Source organism: Agelaius phoeniceus, chromosome 6 (genome assembly GCF_051311805.1).
Source record: "Agelaius phoeniceus isolate bAgePho1 chromosome 6, bAgePho1.hap1, whole genome shotgun sequence".
NCBI classification, from domain to species: domain Eukaryota; kingdom Metazoa; phylum Chordata; class Aves; order Passeriformes; family Icteridae; genus Agelaius; species Agelaius phoeniceus.
In genome coordinates, this window is record NC_135270.1 from 40,751,885 (window position 1) to 40,763,906 (window position 12,022).

The following is a 12,022-nucleotide window of genomic DNA, read 5'->3' on the forward strand; positions in this document are numbered from 1 at the left end:
GTGTGGCTGAGAACAACCCTACTTGCAGGGAGAGCCTTTCTCTGCTCTTCTCTTGTGCCCTCTAGGAAGAGAAGGGAATTTGGTCAATGACATTAAGGAATCCTGCAAATTCTACCTTAAAAAACCTACCTATATTGGGCCTGAAAGAAAGGAAGGTAGGAAAAAAATCCTCTTTGGAGGCAGGGAGGCAGCTGAGCTCTGCTGTGGTGGGTGGTGGGAGGTCAGCGTGAGGAGATGGGCTGTAATGCTTCATGCCAAACCACCCCAGCTGCTCCACCATGGCCTCATTGAATGCTTCCAGCCCAGCTGGTGGGTGGTACAGCCATTCTGTAGTGCTTGGGAGGAGGCAGAGAGCCCAGCCCAACCTGCCAAAGAGACAGCTCTGACAGCCACCCAGCAAAGTGGGTGGGATGGGATACAATATTCCTCTCCTGCAGCTAACAGCTACGTGAGAAAAACTTTCCCTGGCCCACCACAGCGTAGTGCTATGCCAGAAACGGGCATTAATTCTGGCTGTCACTCATGACTAGCATGGGGGTGGCCCTAAGATTTATAGGGACCTGCCCCAAGGTGCCTTTGTGGCCGGCAGAGGATGGAGGGATGCAGAGGCAAGGCAGGGGATGGTGATGAATAGATGGAGGTGTGAGGGAGGCAAGTGGGGATGAAACAGATGGCTCTGGGGATGCAGTGCAGCCCTAGGAGAGAAGGAGCAGGCTCTTGCAGTGTGGCCCAGGCACCTCGGCCCCTGAGGAGAGCCCAGGCAGACGTTTAAAGATGTTTAAAGGCACACGTTTAACCTGGCTCCTGTTCAAGAACTGCTGTCAGGACTCAGATTAGCATGAAGGTTATTTTCAGTCAAATATTTCTACAGTCCACCCCTTTCCCCTCTCTTTCAGTGATTGAATTTCTTTTTTCCTATAGTGCTGTGGAAGAGAGGACGAGAGGAACAAGGCAGGGCAGAAGGGGTGCTGTGTGAGAGAGCTGCTTTGTGTCCAGTCATCCCTACCACGTAGCCCCACCTTCCACAGAGGCCTGAGTCTTGCCTGGGCCAGGTGTGCTGAGCAGCTGTGAGGGCTGCAGGTATCCATCTCCTCAGTGAGAGGCAGATACCTGCAGTGATGGCCAGGCTGCTGGCCAGGACCTGCTGCTTCAAAGCTCTTTCTCAGGCTCCCAGATGCCCTTCTGGGCTGGTGGCTGCCAGACCCTGGAGCCACGGGCATCTCACTGCCTACATGCCTGAAGCCGTCGCCTTCCCCAGACCCAAGGACCACCAAGATTTGTACAAGCTGTCAGTGGAGCAGAGTGACATGTTCTGGGGAGCACTAGGAAGGAGCCGGCTCACCTGGATCACCCCCTTCCACTCTGTCCAGGACTGCAACTTGTACCAGGGCAGAGTCTCCTGGTTCCTGGGGGGGCAGCTGAATGTGACAGGTAAGGAAGGAGATGGACGTGGGATCGTACCAAGCACTTGCAGGCGCTTCTGTGTGCGTGACTTCAGCCCTGGGAATGTATCAGAGGAGCACAGAGTTAAAGGTCTGGAGAGAGGGGGATCCCCAAAAGCTCCAGTTGGTCCTGCAGTGGCTGTAGTGCAAGGTTGTGGCTGACCCTGAGAAAGCAGCTGGGTTTCATTGGAGAGGTCACAGCTGGATTGGTGTGTGGGAGCTGGGTTGCTCTCCCCCAGACCCCGTGGATCCCACTGCAGTGCAGTAACTCTGTCCTGCAGGACCATAAGCACTAACACCAAAACCCTGTGCATTCAGCAGGCAGGATTGCTCTAGGTCATTCCTGCTCAGAGGAGGCAAGATATATCTGTAAAAAGCAAAATACAGGAGAAATGTGCCATACTGTCACCACTGTAGTGGGAGCCTCTTCTGTGGCCTGGGTCTGTTGGCTTAGGGTGTCCATCAGAGGAAGACACAGGATGGTGACACTGTGTCCTGCTCACAGTGCTGCTGGTCCGTGTTCAAAATACAAGACAGACCTCTGAGAAAATCAGATCTTATGTAATCTATTGGGAAAAAGAGCAGGAGTTATTTTCCTTTGGGATTTCACATCTTACTTTTTCTCCTTTTATATGCATTTCTTTCTCTCCTGGAAAACTGCAAATGGTCAGAAGAAAAAAGTTGGTATGCAAACTGGGGCTGCTGCATCATCCCGCGACTTTAGCAGGTTTAAGGAAAACAGAGAGTGGAACAAGGCTTCTGAGGAAACTGCAGCTGCCAGCAATGTGGGAAATTACATGGAAGAACTGCAGCCAAAGCCTCAGCTTACAATGTCCCTGGAAAGCCAGGAGCTGTGCACTCTGTATTTACCCTGGCTCTTTTCCATCTTGAATGAATGCACTCTGCAGCCTTCCAGTGCAGAGCTTCCCTTTGTCCTACATTTGTTATTTAGGAGCACCGCCACTAAAAACTGCCCTGGTTCACCCCAGAGGCAGCTGCAAGGCAGTGCTGGGTGGAGTGACAGCTTAGTTAATGTTTGTCAGCACTCTGAGGGCACTGGGGATGTGACCTCCAAAGGGACTTCAGGCATTTTCTGCTCTGGACTGCATAAGGTCACAGTTAAGGAGGAAGCTGATAGTGGGGATTGGCAGGTATTGGACTGGTGAGGAGCAAAACAGGCTTGGGTTGGTGCTTGTGATCTCCTGGCTGCTATCCACAAAGGTTGCCCAAGGCTAATGCTGAGAAGACTCACACACAGCCCTGACTTTGACCTGAAAATGGGACAGGCAGTACTGGCTTTATGAGAGGTAAGAGGTACTGAGGGTTGCTCTGTCAATTATACTGGGTTTTCCTTTCCAGTGAATTGTCTGGACCGTCATGTCCATGTAGCCCCAGACAAAGTGGCCTTAATCTGGGAGAAGGATGAACCTGGAGAGGAGGTACGGGTGACCTACAGGTCAGTAATTACCTCTCAGCATATGAGAGGCACATGGTAGCATGCATGAACACTGCACAGGGCTGATCTGCTGATGTGTGTCATGTGAAGGAATGCAGCATTCCTTCACATGGATCCAGAGTGTGGTAGCTGTTGGCTTGCTTGTGCTGATCTGAAACTTCAGCCCTGATTAAATCTCCTGGGCCCTGAGGAGTCCCTGCCCAGCTGGGAAGGCAGATATAAGCCCCTTGGGGCAGCCCTGCAATGCTTGTAGGTAAGGCACACGTGTGCCTTCCCACCGAGGTTCCTGTTATCTAAACTTCTGGGTAAGTGGTTTGCAAGGAAAGCAAATTCACAGCTGCAAATGCATTGAGAAATCCCACACTCATCCTCATGTCAGCAGTGCTGCTGGATTTGGCTCTCTGGGGCAGCTGCCTGTCCAGCCCTGCTAGGTTGGTCTGGGGCCTCCCACCTTCCAGCTTAAATTGCAGGCTCTCTGAGTCACTGCCACAGAATTCACTTAAATCTCTCTGCACACCAAACAAGTCCCTCTGTCCTCTCTGACTTCAGGCCTCACACAACAAATATGACCAGCCACTCCTGCCAATTCCCATGCATGGAGAGCCCTTCCATAAAATGACTCACTGACAGCCAAGCTGTGGTTTCTGGGAGGGACACTTCTTAAGAGAGCCATCTTTCTGCTCACTGCTTTCCTACAGCTGCTGTTCTTGCTTCACCTCAGCTTTAGTTAAGCATGGGACCCTGTTTTAGGGAAAGATATCTTAACTTCTCACATGTAACTTCTAGATGTGCAGGGTAGTGTGTCACACTGGTTGTACAGGTTGGTAAGAAATGTGGAGGCTGTCATTGAGAAAGTCAGCTGAAGTGTTGTGGGTTTGCTGAACCAGAGGAATTGCCAGTGGCTGTTGTTGTACAGAAATCATTCTAATTTATGTCTTTTCCATAAATAGCGGTCTGTGTTAGAGACTCTCTTCTTTCCTTCCCACTCATTTTTACAGCTCTCCCATGGTCTTCCAGAGTGAGGAGGGTTAGGGTATGTAGGGATATAAGCTGTGTCCTTGTGACTCTGAGGCCTCCATCCTCTAACAGTGTCATTGCTTCTTTGGGCAGGGAACTGCTGGAGCTGACGTGCCGCCTGGGAAATACCCTGAAACGGCAAGGGGTGAAGCGGGGTGACAGGGTGACAATCTACATGCCCCCGTGCCCACTGGCAGTGGCCAGCATGCTGGCTTGTGCCCGCATCGGGGCCGTGCACGCTGTGGTGTTTGCTGGCTTCAGTGCAGAGTCTCTGGCTGACAGGATCAGGGATGGTAAGAGGCAGTGGGTAACAGTGACACATTTCCCTTGGGGGACGGTGCTGAGCTTCTTGGTTCAGCTGCTCGGGGGGCTCAGGGTTGTGGGGATGGCAAAGGTTTTCTGAGTGAGACTCCCTGGGCTCTCTGAGAGTACCCTGGCATAATGTATAGTCATGGAGCAGGTACTAGCAACCCAATAAATGGCATGAGCTCCTAAATACATTCCAGCCCATGGGATGAACAGGTTTTCTCTTTCATCCATGGGACTGAAGGACTGGGATACAATGTCTCCTGTAAGGGGATGCAACACAGGCAGAAATGAATGGAAAACCAAGATGCAAAGCTGCTGTATTTGTTAAGTGAAGGACATGAGTACTAAGGGCTGGGAGACAGAGAGAGAGGTGAAAGGTCATGGCAGAGCCAGACTGCTCTGTGACTGGTGAGAGGGGCAGAGTTGCTTATGTGGCTCTTCTGTCTTCTGCAGCCCAGTCAGAGACAGTGATTACAGTGAACCAGGGGCTAAGAGGTGGTAAGATTATTGAGCTAAAGAAGACAGTGGACCAGGCTGTGAAGCAGTGCCCTGGAGTGAAACGGGTTCTGGTTTCCATGAGGACCACCAGCAAGGTTCCCATGACAGCTCTAGATGTGCCCCTGGAGGAGGTGAGAGGCTGCCCAGCGATTCTGCCACTTCTCCTGGGCAAAGTGCTTGCTCGGGATGCAGGGACACTCAGTGGAGAGGATCTCACCTGGCCATGGCAGTTTTGCTGGCATTAACAGAATTTGGGGACATTGTCCCATAGCAGCAGTGGCAGTCAGAGCTGCACACAAGTTCAGGACAGTCCCAGTAGCCATTGGTGTGTCTTCCTACACTACCAGCCCTGTGCTGTCAGGGGCAGGCAGTGCAAGCCAGAGCACATAGCAGGGTGGACAGGGGCCTAGAAACACATGAGACATGGGCTGCTACTTTGTGAATCCAGCCTTGGACTGCTACTACACTGTCACACAGGGGCTTGCTGGCAGACCTGGCATGTGCCAATTATCCATAGCACACAGGGTGCTAGGCTGCCAGCACAGAGCACAGCTTCTGAACAGGTGAGCCCTTGCCATCCATTTCTTCTGAAAGATGTTTGTAGGGAGCAGGGTACTCCCTACAAGTGCTCAGAGAGGAGGGAGACTTGGGAGAAAGGTGCACAAGCAGGTGTGGGGATGACACAAAGGAGGCAGTGAGACCCTGAGAGAACTGCTGTGCTTTTTCCTGCAGGAGATGATGAAGGAGGATGCATACTGTGAGCCTGCTGTCATGGACAGTGAAGACATGTTGTTTCTTCTCTACACATCAGGCAGCACTGGCAAACCCAAGGGCTTGGTTCATTCCCAGGCTGGTTACTTGCTGTTTGCTGCTCTCACACACAAGGTAATGAATCCCAGCCACAAAGTGCTCATGAGCCAGCAGTTCATAGGCAGTGCAGGGAAGACACATGCTCTTTGTTGCATTACAAGCTCAACTTTTTCCAGTGCAAAGCCTCTGGGAAACCCTCCAAGCCCCAGCAGACCACATCTGGCTACAGGTAGTGCTCCATAGCAGGGTCTCCCAAATACATACTGCTCTGAGCTACCTTCTTGGCTTTGTTCTTTCATTGTCCTACATTAAACAGAACCATTGGATAGGATGCTCAGCCTTGCAAGAGTAATTTTATATTACTGAGTTAGGAGGAAAAAGCCAATTGGTTCCAAGAAACTGTGACTTTTCCTAAGTGTAACTAGCCCAGCTCAGGTGGGAGATCAAAGGCAGTGCTTCTGGGAGGAGCAATGTGCAATACCTGTAAAAGCTGGTGAGTGCCCTTCAGATATAGACCCCAGTGGGCCTGTATCTGAAGAGTGTGGGTCATGTTTGGGAAGAGGGAAACCTTTAACCACAACACATGCCCAAAACAAACTTAGAACTCTATAAAAGGGCACTGAGTCCAGCACAGAGATGCCTTTGGCTGTAGGAATGGTTGGAAGGAGCATTCCTATGACATAATATGAGGTTCCATGTAAGAGGGAGTTCTTAGCTGAATAGTCCCTTAGCTTTGGATCTGGCTCTTCCTAAGTGTGACTGCAGTTCCAGTAGAGCCTCAGAGCACACTCCCTGTGACAAAGCAAGCTCAGGGCTGGTTGGTCTTCTCTGTTAGCCATGAATGCTGAAGGCCATACCTCCTGGGGGTGTGCCAGAGGTGTGGGAGCCCTTGGCTTTCCTGTGAACCAAGCTGTGCCCGTGTGATGGGTGACCCTCTCAAGACCCTCAGAGGTTTGCAAGAGCCAGGGCTGTCATTCCAGAATTGAAATGCAGGGGGTGAGCAGCATGTGGCCATGTTAGCTCCCAGGAGCACTGAAAACCTGGACACAGGGCTGACACACTCAGATCCCTCAGCTGGATGGGGCAGACTGCTGCTACCATAACTCACTGCTCCACTAAAAAGAGACAGAAGAACTAAAAGAAGCTTCCATTATGGCACCTCTGAACACTTGAAGCCCTGGAGTCCTCAGATGAAAGTCAGCAGGGAACTACAGGAAGAAAAGAGTGGGGTCTTAAACCACAGAAATCAGAGGAGACAGCAAGAAGTGATAGGGTAGGGGGAGAGTGGCCCCTAGGAAGCTTTCCAGGCACTGAGTAAATGAAATGAAGAGTGCTTTAGGAAGCTGGTTGTGTTGCTGCCAATATGACAGCACTCAGCTCTGCCCTGCACAGGGTAATCATAATTCCTTCATATTCCAGCCTTGCAGCCAAGGGTCTCATGAGGAATAAATGGGGCAGTGGGAAGAAGAGCTTGTTTTGCTTTCTGCCTTCAGGCACAGCACTGCACTCACCCAGCTGAGATGGAAAGATTCCAACTCTTGTGGGCAGGCTGGGGTTGCTCTGGGCCAAGGCATCACATGGTCCCTCTGCTTGCTGCCTCACTGCTCCTGTGCTGGGCTCCTTGCTGAGCTCAGGGGGTTTGGAGTGTTTACTGTCCATCTGGAGTCCAGCAGCACCTGCAGGAGGCTCATGGAGTCCTCTACCACTTTGCTCTTGTCTACAACTCCTCTCCTTCCACATGGTCACATAAGTACGGAGGCATCTTTCTTACCCAGAAGGTTCTGGGTATTACAGGATACTTGGATCAGCCTTGTCTAAATACCAGCAAAAGGAAAGAAAAGCAGTATCTCTTACCATTGGAAAAGAGCAAATTTGTATGTGAGGTTTTTTTAAGTGTCTGTCTCCTGCATCTTCACAGTTTTGGTTTTTACTTAACTTCAATTTTATTTAACGAATTTTATTTTTTCTGACTTTTTTTTAAAGAAACTCTTTGCAGGAAGAAGGTGTCCCTGCAGGGGTGGTAGGAAGACAGAAGAACACAGTAATTTTAGGGCTGACAGAGAGCGCACTGCTCCCTGTTGTGCCCCCTGCAGGAACGCAGGCCCAGGTGAAACCCGCACTGCCTCTCTTTTCTTGCTCAGTACGTGTTCGACTACCAGGACAGGGACATCTTTGGCTGTGTGGCAGATATCGGCTGGATCACGGGACACACCTACGTGGTCTATGGCCCCCTCTGCAATGGTGGTACCACGGTCCTTTTTGAGAGCACTCCTGTCTACCCTAACCCTGGTGAGTGAGGTGACTCAGGGGAGCTGGGACATTTCACAGCAGGCAAGGAGGTGGCAGCTTGATGCCAGGACATGAGCAGCAAAGGCTCTGTTGCCTCAGCAGCAGCCCGTGGGCTGCAAGGGGAAGTCTCTTCCTCTGCTTAGAAGTCGCTGCTGCTTCTCCAGGGGTGGAGCTGTTAATCCCTCTCCCTCCCTGCAGAAGGAACAGTAGCAGAGCTAGGTGATCTGAAGAAAAAGGGGCTGCTGCTCCTGAACTACTTCCATCCTTCCCACCATACAATTAACTTGGCTGAGGGTCCTGGCACTGCTGGAGAGCCTTTGCTCTCACCTCTTCTTTCTCTGCCTTGGTGTTGGGCTGGGAGGACCTGTGTTGATGCTTACTGGCCCTGTTTCCATTCCAGGCCGCTACTGGGAAATGGTAGAGAGGTTAAGAATTAACCAGTTTTATGGGGCACCCACCGCCATCCGCCTGCTCCTGAGGTACGGCAATGAATGGGTGAAGAAGTATGACCGCTCTTCTCTCAAAATGCTTGGCTCAGGTAAGTGCAGCAAAATGGGCTGGGGCAGCAAATCCCTGGACATCACATTGTGCCTCTTCACACAAATGCCAAGAGTAGCAGCACATGAGACCCCAGAGTCAAGAGAATGCACTATTTCTGCTCTGTCCCATTGTTTTCCCCTTGCAGTGGGGGAACCCATCAACAAGGAGGCGTGGGAATGGTACTTCCGTGTAGTTGGCGAGACACAATGCCCAGTAGTGGACACTTGGTGGCAAACTGGTGAGATGCATTGATTCCTTGTTCCAGCTTCTGCTCTCCCAGGATTTAGGAGTGACCTGCTGCTTTTCTGGCCAAGTGATAGTGGTTGTTGCTGACAGTCTTGTATGGGCAAGGCTGTAAGGGCCCTTGAGCACCCAAATATACAAGAGAAAAATGGCCTTTAAAGTTAACCTAGATAAACATAGGGATTTGAGGGTACATCTCAACAGATCCCTGCTGAACTAAATGAACATCATCATCCTTCTGCAAAGTTCCTTCCCCAGCTCTCTGGCAAAGCCAGCCCCAGCCCATGCAGTGTGTAGTGAAGGACAAGGCAAAGGGCAAGCAGTGCTACTTGGCATTCCTCTTGTCTCTGACTTTGATGAGCCTTACAGTTTCTGTTCCTTCAGAAACAGGAGGCATCTGTATCTCACCCCGTCCTTCTAATCCTGGAGCTGAAATCCTTCCAGGCATGGCTATGAGACCCTTTTTTGGGATCAGCCCCTCCCTCTTGGATGACAAGGTATGTTTATAACCTGCAGTCCAGGTGCTGGCTCAGCCCCCTTTCCCCCAGGTGCTTGCTGTGTGTACTTGCCAATGGGAATGGAAATCTGTAAGCATCTCTTTCCTGCTCATCACTGCTAGACCACAACCTTCCTTACTGGAAAGGCACAAACAGGGAAGCTGTTCTTCCAGCTAGTGCAGAAATTGAGTTGTTGTCCAGCTTGCACTGTCGTGACAAGAGAGGCTGTGTTTGGACTCCCTGGCACATCCTTCCATGAAGGACAGGGATGGGCAGGGACAGCCAGTCTCCCTGGAGAGGCCTTGCATCCCACCATGGGAGGCATTTTGTTGCAGGCATATGCTGGGAGAGACTAAGCCTGTCCTGTTGAAGTGAGGCACACAGGACCCTCCTCACTGCCCTCCCTTACATTTCCATCACAGCGCTGTTAAACAGGCAGTATCTACACATGCCAAGTATCTTCAGCCATGGTTACTAAAAGGTAACTATTTTACAGGGAAATGTCCTTCTGGGAAATGATGTCTCAGGAGCTCTTTGCATCTCACAAGCCTGGCCTGGTATGGCACGAACCATTTACAATGACCACAAGAGATTTCTGAAAACTTACCTGACTTCTTATCCAGGTAAGGAAAACATGTGGCAAGATACTTGCACACATTTGATTGGGCATGGTTGGGTCCACTTGCTGGCTTTCTGTATGGGGCAGGATTCAGGAGAGCTGGTATTGCTCCTTTGTTCTTCCAGAGACCCTCCACAGTCCTGGAGCCTTTCATCTCCCCAGGTCTGATATCACAGCACTGCCCCTCACCAACCTTCCCAACTGGACCACACATTGTTTTAAGGCAGTGGATTTGTCCTTCTGCCCCCAGTCCCCTTGACCACAGACCTCTTGCTGCATCTCTTGCAAACCCTGTCAGCCTCTGTGACTCACCCAGAGCGCTGAGCAAGCCCAAGAGTGTGTGTCTGTCTTGATGTAATGCAAGGAGAAGCAGCAAGACCACAGGCACCTGCACTGGAGCAAAGTACCCCCAGCACATGATGATGAGACAGGCACAGCATTAGCCAGTACAGTGCAGAATGAGGGCAGGAGCCTGATGATAGAGCAGGTACCAACTTAGGCAGAAGACTAACAAGGAAGGTGGACACATTTACCCTGAGCAGTTGAGGAAGAAGCAGAGTACATGGGCCCTGAAGCCAACAGAGAGGAGGAAAGGAAATATAGCTGAGTATGGCTGCTGAGCAGCTCACATGCTCCCTCCAGCAAGTGACTATGGCATGGTTCTGGCTACTGCAGGATTTTTCTTCACTGGGGATGGTGTGTATCGTACCAGTGAGGGCTACTACCAGCTAACAGGACGGCTGGATGACATCATTAGCATCAGTGGACACCGGCTGGGCACTGCAGAGGTGGAGAATGTTGTGGTAAGAGATGTGGGGGGGAGGTAAAGCCATCCAAACTAAAGCAGTCAGGGGCAGGAGGAAAAGATCAGTGCTTGCAGACCTACTGAGGCAGGAAGGAAAAAGGGCAGAGGCCATCTGAGGTCCTTCCTTATCCCCCTGCATTATTGTGGGCTGCAGCAGCCAAATCAGGTCAGGGCAGCTCCAGGGGGCAGCCAGCCTGCCAAAAGCACTGAGTCAAAGCCCTGCCCTGTTCTCTTCCAGAATCACCATGTGGCAGTGGCGGAGTCTGCTGTCATTGGCTACCCACATGAGATCAAGGGAGAAGGTAAGATGTTTTCTTTCCTGCCCCGAAACATCTCCTGGGGCTATGGCACTGTGGTGGGAAGTGGGATTGGTAGCAGTGCTGTGTCCACACCATACAGCATGTTAGTGGGGATCTCAGCACATCCATCACAACCTGCACCTGCCCACCAACCAGCTAGGCTTTGCCTAAGGTGGCAGCAGCATAGGGTGGCAGCAGCAGTGCTTCTGTGTAGCCAAAAGCACGAAGTTTTGGCTACAGAGCATCCCCTGAGGCTACCAGCAGAGAGGGGCTCTCCAGGCACTAGGACCAGGCAGGTCTCAGGGGCATGGTATGCACCGTGCTCAGTGACCTGGTGGTCCTTCTGCCAGGAGCCTATGTGTTTGTTGTGCTGAAGAAGGCCAGTGACTACACACAGGAGACTCTTGCTGCTGAGCTACAGGAGCTCATCTCAAAGAAGATTGCTAAGTATGCAGCTCCAGATTATGTTCAGGTAACACAAGCAAACTGTCCAACACCCACACTGGCAGATTGGCCGAGCCCTTTCTCTGAGCCTTGACTCTGCTCCTCCCCATCACAGGTCACACACCGGCTGCCCAAGACACGCTCAGGGAAGATTATGCGTCGGGTGCTGCGGAAAATTGTGGAGGACAAGGCCAGTGAGCTTGGGGACCTAACCACGCTGGATGACCATGAGGCTGTGCAGCAGATCATAGAGGGACACAAGCACCTTGTGGAGCGGCAGAAGGGCCACTAGCTTGGCTCTGCCAGCAGCCACCTCCTCCTCCTCCACTGCAAAACCAGGGAAACACCCAGAAAAGCCACTAGGCAAGTGGTGGCCAGTAAGTTCAGATCACACCTCCACTGCAGTCTTGAAGTGACCCCTCCACAACACAAGAGACCCTCAAAACCTGCTCCATACACCCATGTAGACAGAGGAGAGAACATGTCTCATCATAGGCAAAAGAGTACGGGGAGACAAGCTGTTTCACTCCATGAAAGCAGAGGGCAGAAAGCCCTCCTTGAGGTTCCTTGTGCCTTGCAGGAGCTGCAGAGGTAGCAGCAGGCAGGATGTCCAGCCCTGGAATAGGGATACTACTCCTACCTCTGCTTTGCTCTTTTGCAATAGTCTTGTCCAGGACCACTGCCAATATACAAGCATCTCCTCCAAAGCAAACCCCAGAAAGAAAACATGCAACAGTCTAGTTAACAAATATTG

At 51.5% G+C, this 12,022-nt stretch overlaps 1 protein-coding gene across 1 annotated transcript; it reads left to right on the forward strand.

Annotated features, from left to right (window-relative positions):
• On the forward strand, window positions 1-11,995 carry LOC129121744 (acetyl-coenzyme A synthetase 2-like, mitochondrial). The gene is made up of 15 exons (XM_054635198.2): window positions 1-155; window positions 922-1,431; window positions 2,802-2,898; window positions 4,009-4,208; window positions 4,678-4,853; window positions 5,455-5,607; window positions 7,674-7,821; window positions 8,222-8,359; window positions 8,507-8,599; window positions 8,989-9,101; window positions 9,598-9,724; window positions 10,396-10,523; window positions 10,764-10,827; window positions 11,175-11,296; window positions 11,384-11,995. Exons 2-15 carry the CDS (start codon window positions 1,119-1,121, stop codon window positions 11,558-11,560), a joined length of 2,049 nt encoding a protein of 682 aa, XP_054491173.2. The 5' UTR covers window positions 1-155; window positions 922-1,118; the 3' UTR covers window positions 11,561-11,995.
• The last annotated feature ends 27 nt before the right edge of the window (window positions 11,996-12,022 follow it).

Coding starts and splice junctions, on each gene's coding strand:
- LOC129121744 (XM_054635198.2), top strand. CDS start 1,119: ATGGCCAGGCTGCTGGCCAGGACCTGCTGCTTCAAAGCTCTTTCTCAG. Junction 2,899..4,008: donor GAGGTACGGGTGACCTACAG/GTCAGTAATTAC, acceptor TTCTTTGGGCAG/GGAACTGCTGGAGCTGACGT. Junction 5,608..7,673: donor TTGCTGCTCTCACACACAAG/GTAATGAATCCC, acceptor TTTCTTGCTCAG/TACGTGTTCGACTACCAGGA.